The sequence below is a fragment of the Haemaphysalis longicornis genome, unplaced genomic scaffold (assembly GCF_048455015.1).
Source record: "Haemaphysalis longicornis isolate Haplotype H1 unplaced genomic scaffold, Haemaphysalis longicornis Haplotype H1 scaffold_1, whole genome shotgun sequence".
NCBI lineage: Eukaryota > Metazoa > Arthropoda > Arachnida > Ixodida > Ixodidae > Haemaphysalis > Haemaphysalis longicornis.
In genome coordinates, this window is record NW_027526203.1 from 131,702,697 (window position 1) to 131,721,192 (window position 18,496).

The window sequence follows — 18,496 nt, forward strand, 5'->3', positions numbered from 1 at the left end:
CAGGATACTTTGCTGTAGTTTTTTTCCCCTTGTCCAAGCGTTTTGTCTACTTTGTTGTGTAAGAGGAAAAATGTGAAAATAAAGTTGAAGTTGAAGTTGATGTCACGGTGGGTCAGCAGTAGTGGGGCAGGCAATGCAGTAGCCACGAGCGCCCCGGCGGTAATTCAGTTCTGGTATCTATTGTTTCAGGGAGTCATTAAAAAAACAGTAATATCATCGCTAAAGAAAACCACGTGAAGACAACTCAAAACAAACATAACAAAGTTTAGTTTACACATCCGCTAAATTCGGAACGACGCCCGGAAAACTCGCTAACGGCGACCCCACGGCGCATTTCGCTTGCCGTCTTGCGAATACTATGAGGTTATTCTGGTGGCTGCCTCTCGTTTTCTCGCTCCTCCGGCGGTACGAAAATGAACAGGTGGCCGGGTGTTGGGTCTACTTTATCGAGGAATACCGCAGTCACCGAGCACAAAATTCCGAAATATATACCGGCATAAAATAACTAATGTAATTATTGTAAAAAAGTTATTTTTACCTGATTTTAAAAGCACTTTAAGCATTTTTATTTATTTATTTATTTATTTATTTATTTATTTATTTATTTATTTATTTATTTATTTATTTATTAAAGGTTACCCTCAAGGCCCGGGTAGGGCGTTACAGAGGGGAGTGGGCATAAACGGTACAGATATACAAGAAAATAATAAGCATACAGAATAAACAAGAGTACAAGTCCAAATAAAGAAGGAATGACAAAACAGCAAAATCAAGAGAAAAGTCACAAGAAAAGCACAATAATGTAGCCTGTGTACAATAACGACAGATAAGCATTTGAAAACCGATACCTAAGGGACATGAAATGGAAAAAAAAGGCGCTACAAAACTGTTTATGATGCGATACATATTACATATATGCAGTGGCTGATATAGCCATGTCGGGGAACAGTTCGAATCCAACGACAAAATGAGTACAACAAGGCACAACAGCGCTGAAGAAATTTTAGGATCAAGTATTATTACAAACGTGGGTAGTCAAAGCTGATCTAAACAACTTATTGTTACGGATTAATACAAGGGGTTCGGGAAGGCGGTTCCAATGGTTGATTGCTTGGGGTAGAAAAGAGTAATAGAACAGATTTGCATGACAATGAATGGGTTCAATTTTAAGGCGATGATCTAAGCGACGAGATATGAAACAGGGACTTGATAGGAGCAAGTCATGGAGCGTCTCGTGATAAAAAATTTTGTGAAATAAACACAAACGTTGTATCTGGTGGCGTAAAGACAGATCAGGTAGTAGCAACTGTGATTTCATGGTCGTTACACTAGCTGTGCGATGATATTCGGAAAGGATGAAGCGGGCGGAGCGGTTTTGGATGGACTCGACAGACGAAACTAAATATGCGAGGCCAGGGTCCCATATAGAAGTGGCGTATTCTAATTTAGGGCGTATAAGAGTTTTGTACAGTTGTAGTTTCAGCGAAGATGTTAGACCAGAAAAAATTTCGTTTTAAATAGCCCGATGTGCGGTTCGCATTGTTTGTTATATAGTTTATATGTTGTTCCCAGGACAGATTGGATGATATATAGAAGCCCAAGTATTTATAAGAAGCTACGGTCTCTAGAATATTCCCATGAAGGGTATAATTAGGGCTGCCAGGCGTTTTTCGCGTTACTTGCATTACTTTGCATTTATTTGTATTAAGTGTCATCAACCAGTCGTTACACCATGCAGAGATCATGTTAATATCGGACTGAAGTATAGCGGAGTCCATATCAGATGTAATCTCACGGTAAAGAACACAATCATCAGCGAATAGGTTAATGGAAGACTGAACTTTACTAGGCAGGTCATTCATGTAAATTAAGAAGAGCAGGGGTCCGAGGACAGAGCCTTGGGGAACACCTGAATATACCAGAGAAAAAGACGACGTGGTTTGGTTAACAGTGACAAACTGAGAGCGATTTAAGAGGAAGTTACGTAACCAGGCCAGAGCGTTAGGATCAAGGTTGAGCTTACTTAGTTTTAATATCAATAGTTCATGTGAAACCTTGTCGAAAGCTTTGGCGAAATCAAGAAATATGCAGTCGACTGTGGAACCATGGTCAATTTTGCTATGGAGGGAGTTTGTAAAGCATGCTAAAAGTTTTTACGAAATCCGTGTTGTGAATTGTGGGAAAAGGAGTTAGAATCCAAGTGGCGGGCGATTTCCGATGATAAATTATGTTCCAAAATTTTGCACGGAATTCAAGTCAATGAAATGGGGCGGTAGTTATTGGCAGTATGTTTATCAGCACTTTTATGGACGGGAACCACCTTCCCTACCTTCCAGTCACGCGGCAGGGTGCCTGTGAGCAAAGACTGCTCAAAAAGTTTAGACAGAATAATTGAGGAGTATTCTTTAGCGTTTTTCAAAAACTTGGAATTTATATTATCAACGCCAGAGGCTGAGGAAAGATTAAGATTATCAATAATTTTAGCGACGCCACAGGAATCAATAAATACTGGAGGCATGTTAGAAAATTCACGGCTATTAACTGATGGATGAGGTGCGTGCTGGCATTTCGAAAAAGAAGTTACAAAGAAATCATTAAACACTGAAGCACACTGTTCATCCGATAGCACGACGCCATCACTTGAATGAATGGTGATAGCGTCATCCTTATGACCATTCACAAGTTTCCAGAATTGACGTGGTTTGTTTTTAAACATATCAGGCAACGTTTGCGTGTTGTATGTATGTTTGGCCTCACGGAGCGTGCGAAGATAGCATAGATTTGCAGCATGATAAGCGCGCCATTTTTCTGGAAGATTAGAGCGCTTCGCGTTTCGGTATACAGGCTTCTTTTTGTTAGCTAGTCGCTGAAGGTGTTTATTGAACCACGGGAATCGGTTAGTTTTAATGGAACGGAGCGGGATATAGTTACTAGTTAGTTCGGCTACTTTGTCTATGAAAAGACACCAGTTGTGCTCTAACGACCGCGTGGAAAAGCTGTCCATAAATTCGTCAAGAAATATGGATAATTCTGTATTTATGCTACCATAGTCTGCGCGAGAATAATCCCGTATTTGCTTCACTTTTTTTCCGGTGACTGGGTGTTGAAAAATTTAAATCAAATTGAAGAAGGGCATGATCGCTAAGCCCTGGTAGAACTGATAAAGAAGTAACTGCTTCTGGACAGGTTGTGAAAATAAGGTCGAGCGTGTTAACCGAGTTACCCGAGCATCGGGTCGGTTGAGTTACCATTTGAGTGAAGTGGAAGGTTGAGCAGAGATCAAGAAACGCCTTCGCCTCGGAATTTGGAGGTACTGCACTGGGACCATCCGTGGCCCATTTTATGCTGGGATAGTTAAAGTCACCGAGAAAAATAACTGGCGTGTGGGGGTATCGAACATAAATTAAGTTAATTACGTCGTGAAGGTTATCATTGAAAGATTTGTCAGCTGAGGGGGATCTGTAGCATGCACCTATTACTATTTTCTTATCTTTGAGAGTTAAGGACGCCCATACAATTTCTAGGTTGCTAGGTATGTTTATGGCAGCAGACGTGAAATTTGAGTTTATTCCAATCATTACACCGCCACCTGACCTATACGTTCTATCGTTGCGGTGGAATGCGTACTTCTTTTTGCATTCTAAAATCTCAGATTCACGAATTTTGCTCGACAGCCACGTTTCAGTGAGCACTATGATGTCACTTAGCTGGTCTCGCTTATTAAGAATGCTGCGGATGTTCGTGAAAACAACCGAAAGCATCTTGCTAGATCCCCTTCCCCTCAATAAGCCCTAACTGGGAAGATCAACCGAGGTTGTAGCAGACGTGGAAGCACTCGCACTATTTTTGGGACTCAAGGTGTGATGATTGGGGGTGCTGTCGACAACGCGGCCGGTATCGGGATTGTACGTGTAACATTTGCCACCCAGAAGTAATTTTTTGTACTTAATTTGATATTGTCCTCCCTTCGTTTTAGCAAATTCTATAAGGTTTTTGTGAGCAAGTCGAGTTGCGGGGCAGTAATCTTCACTTATCGCAACATTCTTTTCTTTAAGATGCGCGCGTTTTGACAGCACAGAACTTTTAGTCTTGAAAGGGGCAAATTTAACAATCATAGGTCTACAGCGATCGTCTGCGGCATGACCAAGGCGGTGCGCGCAAACTATAGTGTCCGAAGTAACTGGGAAATCTGGCAAATTAGAAAATAGCGAAACAATTTTGTGTTCTGCGTCAGCGTAGGATTCTGGTGAAGATTCCTGAATGCCATAAAATAATAAATTGTCGCTACGTAGCCTATCTTCACTGTCATTAAGACGGGCATGCAGGCGGTGGCATTCGCTACGGAGTTCTTCAATGCTTTCTTGGTTAGAGTGTACATCAACCTGTAGCTCGCCAATGGCTGTCGACTTTTCTTCTAGACTACAGAGACGAGAACAAATATCTGTAAGCTTGGCATTCATGGTATCGTGTTTCTGGCACAGCGTATCAAGCGCACTCTTCAGTGACTCTTGCCCGACCTGAACATCAACCGTCCGCTTGTGCAAGTCGCGGAGCAGGTTCGTCATTTCCGTTAAGTCCATGCTTTGTGAGCTGGACCGGGTATCGGGACCTGGGTTCAGCTCAACATCCCCCGCCAATACCAAAAGCTGACATGTTACAGCTGCACAATCGCTTACAAGAGACAGCAACACTTGTGGGCACGGAAACAGCAAGAGAAAGCGATCGCTCGTTTTTTTGCCGTAAAGGGATGTGTAGTAACTCACCTGCGGGATAAAGAAGCGGCAGACAGGGTGAGCCATCTGCGCAGCCTAGCTGCTTCCGTGCCCACTAAACGGGGGCAGTGACGAGCGGTCTTTATGTGGATTCCTCCTGATGACGTAGCTGGTGACGGCAAAATCCGGTGGAACTGCGCAGGCTTCAAGTGAAGTGCAGACCATGAGTCACCGGTGTCACACAGGTTGTCCCCAAAGCACGTGCCATGAAAACGCGATTACAGCTGGGGGTTTTCTTCATATGTGCACACTGGATGGTCGAATTCCTTCTTGGCGTGAAGTAGACCGACGAAAGTAAGCCATGGCAGGATCTGCGGGATAAAGAAGCGGCAGACAGGGTGAGCCATCTGCGCAGCGTAGCTGCTTCCGTGCCCACCTGCTTCCGTGCCCACCGTAGCTGCTTCCGTGCCCATTTTAAGGCTGGATGTTATAAAATATTCCTCCAAGGCAGTGAAAGAAGGGATAAAATAGTTTTTCCCAAATTTCTCGTCACGTGTGTAGCGTTCTGCTTTTGCTGCACGCAACAGCTGTTTTTTGAGCTGCTTTTTACTGATTCCTCATTGTTTGTTCTGCCCTTCGATATACCGAATTTGTTCTTCGTTAAAAGGGTTACCGATGTAAATGCGGAAAAGCAAATTTAGCAACGTTGCTAAAAGGCAAGAAAGGTTTCTTGAAATTACTCCCCTAACACAGTCAAAAGACCTAGCAAGTGATATCAACACCCAGCGAAACCTTTGGTCCTAGAAGACAAAAGTTTCGGGGATAGACTCATTCTATCTTGTAAAAGCTGAATATTACTAAATTTTCTTTAAAATTACACTTCCGACTGTGTGAAAAGTGCAAAAATATGTTTCGTATTTTTTTATTTTATCGCAGGCCCGTTCAGGTTTGGGGTCACTTTGCGCGCCCCCGCCATCTCTTCCCGGGTGTTGCGGGCATATATCTGGCGAAGCTTCTCCATCGAGGGCGTCACAGGGAGACCCAGAACCAGTTTATTATTCTCACAGATGCGTAAATTACATTTTTTCTTCTCGTTGTTTTCTAGCCTGCATTTACCAACGCTTGTATCAGCCTCACTGTGTGCGTTTTTTTCGCAACCATGTACACTGGATGGTGTATAGTCTCCTGCAGCTGCTGGGCCGTCGCTAAGCCAGCCCCTACCTTTTGCCTTACCAGTCCAAAGGTCGTCCTCGTGTCAACCACGAAAATCTTCGTGCAAATTTTGACCTCGTGAGTATCAACAGTTGATAGTTCTCGGGTGAGCATAACAGACCTCGGTTCCTCAGATAGCCTTGCATTAGGTCCACCGCCTCTTGTACGGCGTCCTGTTGTTCTCCAGGGGGTCGGGTTTTTCATGCGCAAAGTCAGGGTATCCGAATATGTCACTGGACTAATTGCAACCACTAACGAATAACTGCATACGTCATAGCCATTGGTGTAGTGGCACACCCGGACAACCTTAGCGATCAGTCTTTCGGTTCTTCGGGGGCCCTACTAAACACGCTCGGCACTACCAACTCACACCTTTTGTGTGAGAGTTGGCAGTGCACTCTTTAGGGGGCACATTTAAGAAAATGGCATGCCTAGAGTGTGTGCCTTCAGCTGCACGTTGTTTATAGCAAAAGTGAACTCTCTTGGGAGGGTACTGCCACCAGCTATTTTTTATTCAATGAATGTGGATGACGTCCAAACATCCTTAAACCATGCAACATGGTGATTTGAGAACGCCAAGTGCAGCTTGGTGTTAACCAAATTGCTAGCTGTGCTGACAAGAACGCGTTTCAACTTCACCCTAACACTACATGGGTCGTGTTCTCAAGGAGGCATGGGATCAGGCCCGAACCTGTCAATACGCTTCACGGTATCTCATATCGTGTAAAAAAGCAACCCACATGTTTAGGTGTAGTGTTGGATGAAAAGCTAACATTCATTCCATGCATATCTGCTTAAACATAAATGCCTCAAACAATCAACACCCTCAAAGTCCTGTAAAACCACTCCTAAGGAGCAGACAAACGCTCCTGCTTCCAGTTTTTACGAGCCTTGCAGGGTCACGTTCGGACTATGAAAGTGCTGTTTATCGGTCCGCGTGTAAAACCGCATTAAAAATATTAGACCCAATGCCGCATGTGGGGTTCTTTCTTGCATGTGGAGCTTTCCGGGCGAGCCCATTTCGAGTGTGAAAAATGGAGCCTACAACACCAATGAACGTACATGGATTTTCTTTGTTTTTAAAATCGCATCAATGACCCATCATCCTTTTTTTAAAAGTCTTTTGAGATATATCCACGTCCCACTTTTTCATAAATCGTCCATCTTTTTCTCCTTCTAATTGAATTGCGCTTGGTGCACTACGGCAAGTTGGATGACAAGGTGATTAACTAGCCTTTTAATCCATTTCTGCTCCATTTTCACACCAAGGGAAAAAGAGTCTTCTGCACTTGATGTCTCCTTTTATACACTTTTACAACGTCTATTACCGATTCTTTGCCGCCATGGCAGCTCTGCGCTTTGTCATGCGACTGGTCTTTCACGGAAATTGACAAAGTGTCAAGAAGGGCAATTTTTTAGGAGTGGTTCTACACAAAAAATATCCTTGTGCAGAATTTTATAGCCAGGCGTCGAGAACAACCTCCGGTGTGTCCTGTGATGTACATGGGCCTAACTTCAATACCTGCAGAACCATGAACGTAAATAGCAGCATTTTTACAGTGGAGGCATGCGGAACTTTTCTTGTTGTAAATCATACAATGAAATATCAAAATCTCCAATCCATTATTTGAACATATTCTCAGACCGTTATACCCGCATATGCCTGCAACCTCCAGTTGACAGTGTGCTGGGTATCTGGCCATTTGGGGATCGCCGGAAACAAGTTAGCGGATGAAATGGGCGCCGCCACTGCACTTCGAAACACAGTGGACAAAACAACGGTACCCTATACTGACCTCAAGGCACACATCAGACAACTTCGTAAAACAATGCAAACACACTGCAGGTAACACACAGGCGACAAGCTTCACGTAATAAAAAACCCTTGGGGCGATACACAACTGATCCAGCAAGTACCCACATGGAAGTCCTTAGCAACGTTACAGATAGGCCAGACTCATGTAAAACACTTACATCTGCTCATAGGATCACAAAGACCCCTGTTTACCAGGTGTGGTGAGGGGCTATCCGTAATCCACATCCCTATCAATGCAAGGCACTTGACGCTACACGACGCAAACACTTTAGTGAACACCCCCTGATCACCTTCGTCTGGGACTGACTAATTAATGACCAACGGAAAAAGGAACCGTCGTGCACCAATATGAGAAGTTTTACAAATCTATAGAGATGTTCCTAACCACCTAGTTTCATTCTTTCTATAGTATATCACTTCTTTATTGAAATAAAAATAAACAAGAAACGCATTTTGGTTTTTATAGTTTTCAATAGACGGCGCTAGCTCTTTAGCAAGCAGGACCTTTATTTTTATTTTATTGCTGAATTCACATATATAAAATAAAAAAACAGGGCGGTTTTGAGCATTCCTATGTATTCGTAAAACGTTTTCTATTGGTGCGCGATGTTTTCTAAGCCCATGGGTCATGAAGTTGTAAGTCACATAGGAATGTTGACAGGTGAGCCTCCCTTAAGTGTTTGTCACACATTCACGTTTTCCGCCTCGTGTTATTCCACTCATACTCTTACACCTGGTCCTGTACACCAGACCCCAGTACACTTATTTATCTTCGATCGCTTTTGCTCTTTATCCTGGCCCTGTACACCAGCCATATTTACAGTCGAACCTCGTTATTTCGAACTCGAAAGGGCCCGAAAATTTGTTCGAATTAAAAGAAGTTCGAATTAACGAAAGCTATTTAAATACTCATACCTTCGCCGGCACCGCAGCGTCAGTTCCAACAAAGCAGAAATTCGAAATAGGCAAGTTCGAAATAACGAGGTTCGACAGCATTTTAAACACTATTTGATCAACTTTTCTTTTTACTCCGCGTTAGTGTCTGAGTAGTTTAGACTTGGCGCTCTTTGTCCTTTGATTATTTTGCTCCAGAAAAAAGGCACCTATCATCCCCATCATTCTCACGCAGAAGTATATTTGTCAGGTATCAAGACAACAAGCTTCCTTGTTTAGTACATCGAGGGACGCCATGCTCATGCAATTTTATTCTGCTTTTTGTATTCGATTGGCCTCATATATTTAACTGTGGCGCTGTTATCTGGTTACTCTTGTCACGCGCGTACCTTCAAGCTTGGGTGACCACCCACATTCTCGGCAATGAACTGCAATATTTCTAGCAATTCCAGTTTTGGGGTAATTTGCGTGATCGGAATACCAATGTCTCACAAAACGTCTGCTTCTGTACACCTCCGCACACTTTATCGTGAAACGGAACATTGCCTTGGCGAGCATGAAACCGTGCGCAGTTTTGACTCCTAGCTGAAGAATCTTCATCGTCTGGTTTCCCTGCGTCCTTAATAAACGAACTGGGCGATGTTTTGCTGCCTAGCCAAGCCACCAATGAATGACAGGCAGTTAAATGCAGCCCTAATCCCCTTCGTTCACGAGGTATCCCACATAGGGAAGAAGGTGACAAGGCGGTCTAGAATCTAAGTATTGTTTTCGGCACCGCGTAACAGACTCAGTGGTCTCAGCCGTCGAACGAATTCTGCAAAGTCTAGGTGCACGTCTGCCTAAAAGAACGGCAGAAGACTCTACATACCCTTCCAGTGTTGTGTCGTGTAGGACGTTCCGCTCACATGTGGGAAGTCCTATTTGGGTCATTCAAGGCGGCTGCCTGAATGACCGTTTGCTGGAGCACGCGAATTCCCTCAAAACTGGGAGAGGCAGCAACGCAGCAGTGCATTACTGAGAATTCGAGTGCTCGCCCAAGCCCATGCCGCCCATTTGTTCACTAAACAAGAAAAGTATTTATCTCTATGCTGGAAAACCCAGGTCTAAGCGAGAACGATGGGCGCAAAGTGCGCCGCCGTGTTATGCGACACGTGTACGTGTTTTTCCAGTTTCTGGGCTTCCCTCTCCACATTCCTGGTATATTAATAGCAGAATGAAAAATATACCATCCCTTGTTAGCGCCATGTGTTGTCTTAGCTTGTCCTGTTTAGAGACGCTGTTTGGGATTACCTCAAGCATATTCGTTGTTGTACAAAAGACAAAACACTCGTCGGTGCAGTCACTTGGTGTCCCTCCATTGATTACTCGTACTGATGAGAAATGAAGGCTGCAATCGTCTGTCATCATTTCTGTCTAAATTTGATGGAAAAGTAAAATTAGAAACACGCGCACAAGTTGAGGCATATGAACTTTCACACTGATCATTCGCAATGCATTGGTTGAAGAAGGCGGCCGAGTAACGTCTGCTATCGTGCTCTTCACCAGGCTTGACACATCCTGCAGGCAGCCACGTCACGGCACCTGGGCTGGCGATGAAATGCGATGGGCTGCCACCTGGCCAGGTTCATGAACAACAAGGTCACGGACACGACCCCTCCTGACAATGGCCGGAATGACCAGGATGGCGCAAGCACACCTTCAAAAAGCACCAGTATGAACTGCATATTTTACTTTCCAGTGGTTTCTATCGAGCCTTCAAAAAACGTATCAAAATTCGCGCCCTAGGACCGATAAATGGGCGCCATGCTTGCAAAAAAAGATCCTAGCGCAGGGCCAAAGTATGGTTTTACTCAATATTTTATCCCGCCATTCGGTTTCAGATCTCATACGTAGTGAGGGTCGAGGACGGTTGGAAGAAATGACAACAATGAACAGCCTACGACAATTGTGTATAATTTGCGTGTTACTTATTTATTACCCCCTCGAATAACCCAAGAATGGAGCATCCCATAAAACATGGACAGTGAGTATGGCTGGTATGAAATCACTGCCATTTCAAAGGGCAATGGTTTCGAACCTCTGGCTACCTCCAGGGGTGAAATAGGGTTACGACCTACCCATGCACCGTTATTCGCATTTACGGAGACAACATTTTCCACGAGATCGGTTCTGCCTCAGTTGTTAATCTAAAAAGTGTGAGTATTAGGTTACGAAGTAAGTATAGCCAAGATCAGGGATAGTTTCGTTTATTATACGCGTTGCGTGTGATGGAAGCAGAGAAAACAACTGATAACAAAAAGCGCGTGCTGCGCAAACTGCTGAAGCCACACAGGGAGCAGAAGACCGGGACAGGCTAAGTGTCGTGTTGCAGTGCTTTCTGTTTGGTGTCAGTAGTTTGCGCAGCATGCACGTATTGTTAGCATGCACCAACTCCCCAACAAGTTCTCAATTAACACATCGGAGCCGTCGATGATGCAATTATGTAATCTTATGACGGTCGTAGTGATGAATGTCGGCGATTCAAACAAAATTAGCGATGTTGTTTAACATTTATGCATGCATGATAGCAAAGTAAACATGATTTGATTTGATTTGGTTTAATTTCCGGTCAGCAGCCTTTTTTTAACCATTGTTGATTGAGGGCTAAATCCGACTGAAGCGTATTGCCGCAAAGCATGCCTTCTTATTGGCTTATTTATGCTGTTACTAGCAAAATTCACTACCTTATCTTGTGCTCGATGCGAAGCGCGCGTATTTGTTCTTTTGCATGCCCTTCGGCAAGCTGGATAGGGAAAAGACGAAGCGTTTCGGTCCTTTTCGTAGACCGTTCTTGGGTCGACTTTGTTCTCGACCTATTCCGATGATTCCAGAAATTAAACCAAAACACACAAATGCGCGTATAGCAAACACCGCAGCGTTCCGTTCCCCGACGATTGTCCGTGAATGTCACTCTGTTGACTGCTTCTTCGTAAATATCCGCAGCAGCCCCATCAGCCCCATCAGCCAGCCCCAGAACACTGCCTTGAGGCGCTGTCGATACCACAGGGGATTTACGTGGTGAATTGTTCTCAGTAACAACTACTCTTAGCACGCCATCTGGTTGAAATGACTTGCGGCCAGTTGAAAATAAGGACGTTTGCGTTCCAGCATGGAGTTTTCGTAAAACTCGTTTGTGGTGAACTTTTTTCATTGCTTTCTTTGAATCGAGAAACACGGCGTCTACATTTACCGAAATATCGACCCTGAAGCAACGGACAATGTTTTAGATTCGGGCTAATGGGATAACAGTGTTGCACACGATTGCTATTTTAGAAATTCCTGCGTATTGGTGGAAAGGAATTCGAATTTGTTAAAAACCACTGCATGAGGGCAAATACATGCGTGGTTCATTCGCTTAGATCAGATTCCGTTCGTAATTACGGAAAGATATCACCAATGCCTCATATAGTACGAATGCGGTAGTACCCGGCAATGCCCGGGTGTGCCACTGCATTAATGAGGCTAACAGATCTTGAGCCATTGTTTGATTGTCCTAATAAGTTTACTGTGGAGATGTAGGCAACCTCGAATTCCCGTCTTTTGTCAGCACACGGGCTCCTGCTGCAGGCCTGTGGTCACAGAAAGCGCCTAGAAGTAGTATTTTAATAAAACTGTCAGAAAGAAATCGTATACGTCGTTAGTGTGCTCAAGTGACTGCGTCATCACGGGAAGTTTTATCCCAGCAGGTGCCATGCGTGAATACCACACACTGTTTTTTAACCAATACAACTAAGCCACGGCTCCAACGCCATTGAAATAGCGGCATAAAGACTCCGTGGAACAGACATACCTAAGGTTTTCTTTGACGCAGTACTCTTATTCTTTCAAATTTTGTATGGCAATCCCGCTGGACTAGTTTTTACGATAGCAATAAAAAATGCATTAAATAACAAACTGAAAAGAACCCTGCTGTCTCAGCCGACGGAAAGGCGTAAAAACACGCACCCTCTCACCCGATTAGTGGTTGGTTTTGAGAAACCTTGTAAAATTCAGGTTTTAAACATTCGTATGGTCTATCCATATCAGTAAAAAGTAGTTCAATATGTGAGCGGGCCTGTGGCAAACCAAGAAATTCCTTGAAAATATTGGAGCACAATTCAATCTCCAGGTTCGCAATTATTAAGAAATTCGGCCATACTGATTTCCTACAGCATCACAGCAATTCACTCGTGAAGCCACAAACATCCAGGACCAGAAGATTAACATGGCATTCATTTCTTTCGTTAGGCCTTTTGAATATGCTAGGTATTGGTAATTAATATCCAACAGAAAAAAGAAATTTTATATATCCAAAACAGATAATGAGATTTGCAAAAGCACAAAACTTACTCCGAATTACTGACTCGTTCCATAGGGGCACGGCAGGCGCAAACCATAGAAATACTTATTTTTACAGGTTGCGCGTATAAGCGAAAATTGCTTGGGTATCTCAAACGTCAAACAAGAACGAAGCGTCTGATGAAAAGCAATATGAAACGCCTTTCTGTGAATCCCCCCCCCCCCCAAAAAAAAAAACACACTGGTGGAGTGCCACGTCAACGTTTACAAAAAAAAACATGGTGGTTTTATCCGGTTAAACCAAGTTTGGAGGCCCATAGCTCGATTCTGTCGAAGCGGCTGCCCGACACCCGAGATTGTAGTAGCGACGGCAATTGCTCAACACACCATACACACACGCTGCTCAGGGACGTCGGAGCGAATTGAACGCGCAGAGTGCCGAGTGAAGCCTACATGTGTCGAGCAATAGCCCGAGATTGTAGTAGCTCGGTTTTGTTTTGCGCACAGTTTGTAATGGAATGCGCCCTTACTCGTTCTCCTTATTCCCCTCTCTGCACTTCCCTTCAATAAACGAAAGATACTCTTTACACTCTTTTATACTCTTATTATCAGCAACCACACTATTCACTGGCTTGACCCTGGCTGAGCATGAAGGGCACATTTACAAAACTAGGCGTTTCCTGGGTTTGAACCGGGAGGTAATAGAGCTTTAGCTCTAATACTGAGCTAACTTCAGCCATTAAGAAATTGAATTCTTAGAGCAAACGTCCTGCCCGGCTCAAAGCTTACAATTTCTAGTTGGTTCGTGTGCTGGTCCCTGTCGTTCACAGTGTGAACGCAATCTCTTGCTATTTTGCGGTGTATTTTGCGATGCGTAACTTGTGTAATGTTAGTGTTGCAAGGAAGACTATCCGGAGCGCACTTAGCGTCGAAACCATCGAGGTTACGCCAGTACCGGGCATCCCCCGCGAATGGGCATGTGCCGCACAAGAGCCATCCGTAACAGCCACATAGCGGTGACTTCGGTGCTTCGAGTCTGGATGGTCTTTCCATCTGAAGAATAAAGCCTCCTTATAGTTTTCGTGACGCTGTTATGCGCTTCATCCCCTTATGCTGGAGCACCTTACGTCCGAGAATGTCTCACCCGGAAAACCACCAAAATGAGCCTACCCATTCGCTGCTATGGAGCGATCCCGCAGCGGGACCCATCCATCTTCATGAACACTGATGAACCAGACGTGGCTTATCTCGAATCAGAGGGTGAGGACGCACAACTGGGATGGCCAGATCAAGCTCAGTAACGTAATCAGGTTGATGTTGCAAACCTCTGGCATCGCAATCATGAAGACGACCCGTGACCGCGATTTACGAGAATGTTCATTCAAGTGTTTCAGCATCCTGCTGTACCTATTTGAGCGAAGAGCAGACTGGAGAGAACTTCGCTCGTACACTGAAGATGTCGTCGACCTTTGTAAGAGCGCCACAGCTGAAGCTGACTGGATCAAGCGTATTACCACAGGAATTGGCGGCGATGCTTTTCAGTTCCTTCTTGCGCGAAGCTCAAGGGTCGGGTCACCGACGTTATTAGCATTTACCAGGGCTTCGACGACCTGCTCAAACAGTGGGCACTCACTCGACGACCCATCATGCAAGGACAGTCTCTGGCAAGCTTGGCCGCTGATGACGTCAATAGCAGCCAGTTCTAGCAAATCTGCAGTTCGTTCGCGAAGAAGTTGCTCGTTAGCACTCCCTTCTGAACTGACTGCCCGAGTCGCAGCCTCACCGCACGCCTGCAATCCGGAAAGTAATTCAATGAAGAGTCGCCGACGCAGTTCAAACTTCGAGGCAGCCAAGTTGGAAGTTGGTTAATTCTATGCCTTATGCCGACAAGGTGCCACCAATTCTAGCCACGGCGACTCTGACGTATACCGAAGCTGTGAGCCACATGCAGATGGCCGCTGCATCAACCTTTTCCGAATGCATGCAGAGATGCTATGCCGAAGCCGCAACAAGACCAATGCCCCCGAGTTTCGCCTTCATCCGGACAAAGCGTGCGCCGCTGCGTCCAGGGCCCCAGGTTTGGCGCACGCCGGGCTGTGAAGGGATGCGGAGCGTTAGCGTCTGAATTCAGAGTGGTGGAGAAATAATTGCGGTTTCACGAATACACAAGCTAGTATATCTGAGAATGCCAAAAGGACAGGCAATGACATAACAGGGAAACCTAAAACGGAACGAAATTGCTGCACGGGGAAAGTACATGAGACACTAGGACTGTAATCCGACGAAAACAGCACGTCGTACGGTGTGGGTCGCGATGGTCCGCCAGTAACTATCGCTGAAGCGTTGCGTCGGTGCTGGTTGGGCGGAGCCTCCCATGATCGTATACGTTTCGCAGCTCTCCAGGGCGGGAGCGGTGAGGAAGCGGGACCCGGCTTACGAAGAGCCAGGAGCGGCGATGGGAGCGGGGCATCGGGGAACTCGATTCGGGGGCTCGTGCACCCACAGGAGCACCGGGCGAGGCGCCAGGCCTGGATTTCCGGTCACGAGCCGACCAGAGAAGGTGCCCAGCTCTGGTTCCCAGCTTGAAGTGCAGCCCACCTTGGGGCTCTGCTTCCCTTGGCGCTTTGCAGCTCGGGAGCTGGTTCCTGACACAACCGTTCAAACCGCGGCTCGTGCAACTACTGCGTGATCCTCTTTCACGCTCCCTATTTTCTCTTCCTCGGGTCTTTTTCCTCGAGCACATACCGCGTTGAGGACTTTCCAACGGTTTCTTTCCTGGTGAATTTCATGTGGCTCGTCTTGTTCGAGCTCTTGCCACACTTCTTGGCACTTCTTTAGCAACATTATCGCACGGACAATCGTCCCGTTTGCTTTTCTTGAGGAATTGAGGGACACGGGCCCGCTACAGCCGCGTACCAGCCTCCATCGGGCTTCTAGTACGTTCCCTCGCATCCCATGCAGCAGCGAGCAGCTTATACCCCATGTTTGTTCCATCCGACCGCCTTGACTCTGAACGCCGTTGCTCACCATCTCCACGGCGCCATTCGCTGTCTCCCGTGTGCCGTCGTCCTGTTTTTTCCGGAAGCGGAAAGCTAGCCGCCGCAGTTACTGAAAGAATAACTTCGTCACCGCTGATGTGCCCATGACCTAGTTTTTCTACATCAAACGTTATTGATGCTGCCGCCGGCTATTGATGCTGCTGCCGTTATTGAGCTGCCATTTCTTTTATAGACGCAAAACTGCGCCGATGCTTGAAAAAGACCTTGACGCCGTTTTCTGGTTTATCATTACTTACCGCTACAGCTCATCCTATTCCTCCATCAGAGGCGTGGGCAGTGCTCGTGTCGTCACACAACAAGTCCTATACGTAAATCAATTTATTCTTCAATCGTGCTCGCATGACGTCATATAGCGTGGGACTTTTTACATCAAAATAGAGCCGTAATTGATTGTGCCCGTGCTGAAGTGGAGCTGTTTCCACTCTTCGGCCCCGCCGCTGAAGATACAGTCGCTGCTTTGTGTGAAAAAAGATGTCGCCCTGAAGGAGTGGAAATTCCCTGGCACCCTACCGTCGTACCACCATCATCTTGCGCATCTCTGCCTAATGCGACAGTACTATTCACGCCATATTAACTGTTTCACCAACCACGTTGTCTTATCCTGTCGTTCTCATTGATATCCCTCCGTGATGGCCAAACCATGTTTCTTTGTTTCACCTCCAGCTCCTGTCCTTGTACCTTGTTGAAGGGAGAGTCGTTGGCCGCGTTGAGCCCGTCCTTTACGCTCTGACCGTTGACACGCTCGACAATTCTCGGCCCCTTGAAGTCAACGTATTGTGCGCTCTTACTAGAGGTGACATCACCATCTGCAGCTTTGAGTAAAGCCATCGATGTAAACCCCCCACCACCTGAACGTGACCGACATCTTGCACTACTGCACCGATTCCGGGAATTTTTCAAATTTGTTCAAACTTCTCGGGGACGCGCAACAACTGCAGCTCACAGTACTGATACCGGCTGTCACGCACCGTTACGACAACGCCATACCGCGTCTCTCCCGCTGAAGGCCGCTTTATCGACGAGAAAGTCGACGACACGCTCCAGCGTGCTGTTGTTCGCCCATCCGCCAGTCCTTGGGAACCGCCGGTGGTGCTCGTCAAGAAATTGACGGCTTTATTAGGTTTTGCATTAATTACCGCCAGTTATACAAGGTAACACGAAGGATGTGTATCGTTCGCCGCGTAAAGAAGACGCCCTTGACTGACTGCAAGACAGAAGAGCTTTTCTCCTCTCTCAACGTACGCTCGGGTCCCCAGGGAGAGGCTTGGGGCAGAGGCTTGGCTCCCCATGGCAGAGGCAAGTACCCATGGCAGAGGCTTACCGGGCAAAAAAGGCGTTCGTCACCCCTGGTGGCCTCTATGAATACAACGTTATGCCTTTTGTCCTCTGCAAAGCGCCTGCATCATTTGAGCCAGATGGTGGAAGATATTCTCCATCGGCTTAAGTGGCTGACGTGTCTTTGCTACCTGTATGACATAGTGTTTTTTCTCCAGATTTTTCGACGCATATGGTTCGGCTTGAACAGGTTTGAACCTGTCTGATGGCCACTGTCCGCCAGCTTAATCTCATGAAGTGCCGTTTTCCTGCCCGACAACTGAGATTCCTCGCCCACGTTGTCTCCACAAATGGTGTCCTCCCAGACCCGGCCAAGTTGCGTGTTGTGGAATAATTCCCAAAGCCGGCAACATTGAAGCAGTGTTGTACACGTTCCTCAAAAACAGGAACGAAAGCCCGTTCCTCGTTCCTTCCCAATTTTGAAACGAGTTCCCGTTACAAGTTCCTTTATTGCGAAAGGAACGCGTTCCATTTCCACTTCGAACAGTGGAACGTGTCGTTACATAAAAGGGGAACTGACACAAAAATTTTGCATCTTGTTTTTTTTTGTTGCGATAAGTAGCTAGTGACCTACTTATCACCTGTAGAAACCTCATTTGCTTCAGCGAGCGATGGTTGTTTAATTAGAGGCATTTTCAATGCTGCAAGTCGCAGTTTCGCTTTGGTGCCAGCTTTGTTGGTTTGGGAGAGACAACGAGAGGGACAAAGCTTTACCTGAAGCAGTCCAGGTCCGGGCTCCCGAGAATGAGGTTTTGGTGGGCCGGGAACGCACTTAGAGGGGGTACTCCGAGGGAGTCAGTTCCCCGCAGATGAGCAATGTGCTGGGCGAGGCGACGCTAGAGGATCGGGCGACGATGCGGTGGAGGATCGGCCCACCTTTCCCGTGAGTATAAAATGTGAGGCCGTAAAAGGTGGGGATGAAGAAAGTGGGGTGTCGCCTGGCGGGAAGACAATTCCAGTAAATATGTTTACGTCAGGATAGGCACCACACACAGACCTTGGGGCGTGCCAGTTTGGGTCATATGATGAAGAATGAGGCCGCAAGGGAGGGAAAGAGCCTGCGCTGTGGGGATGTAAGTACCTTCACGGCGTGTACATCAGAAGTGGGAGGAGGAAGGTTGCGGCGGGAACAACGAAGGCCATTGCGTTGC

General features: G+C 46.1%; 1 protein-coding gene across 3 annotated transcripts in view; it reads left to right on the forward strand.

The window, feature by feature from the left end:
* The window catches only part of LOC144180153 (uncharacterized), a 164,628-nt gene that overhangs the window by 45,888 nt on the left and 100,244 nt on the right, over window positions 1–18,496 (forward strand). For 2 of the 3 annotated variants that reach the window (XM_077708543.1, XM_077708547.1), the window contains one exon: window positions 10,180–10,345. In XM_077708543.1, the coding sequence (XP_077564669.1) occupies window positions 10,237–10,345 (109 nt within the window). In that variant the 5' untranslated portion in view covers window positions 10,180–10,236. Of the gene's footprint in view, window positions 1–10,179; window positions 10,346–10,528; window positions 10,658–18,496 lie in introns of those variants that run through there. The other variant, XM_077708552.1, reaches the window with a different exon arrangement.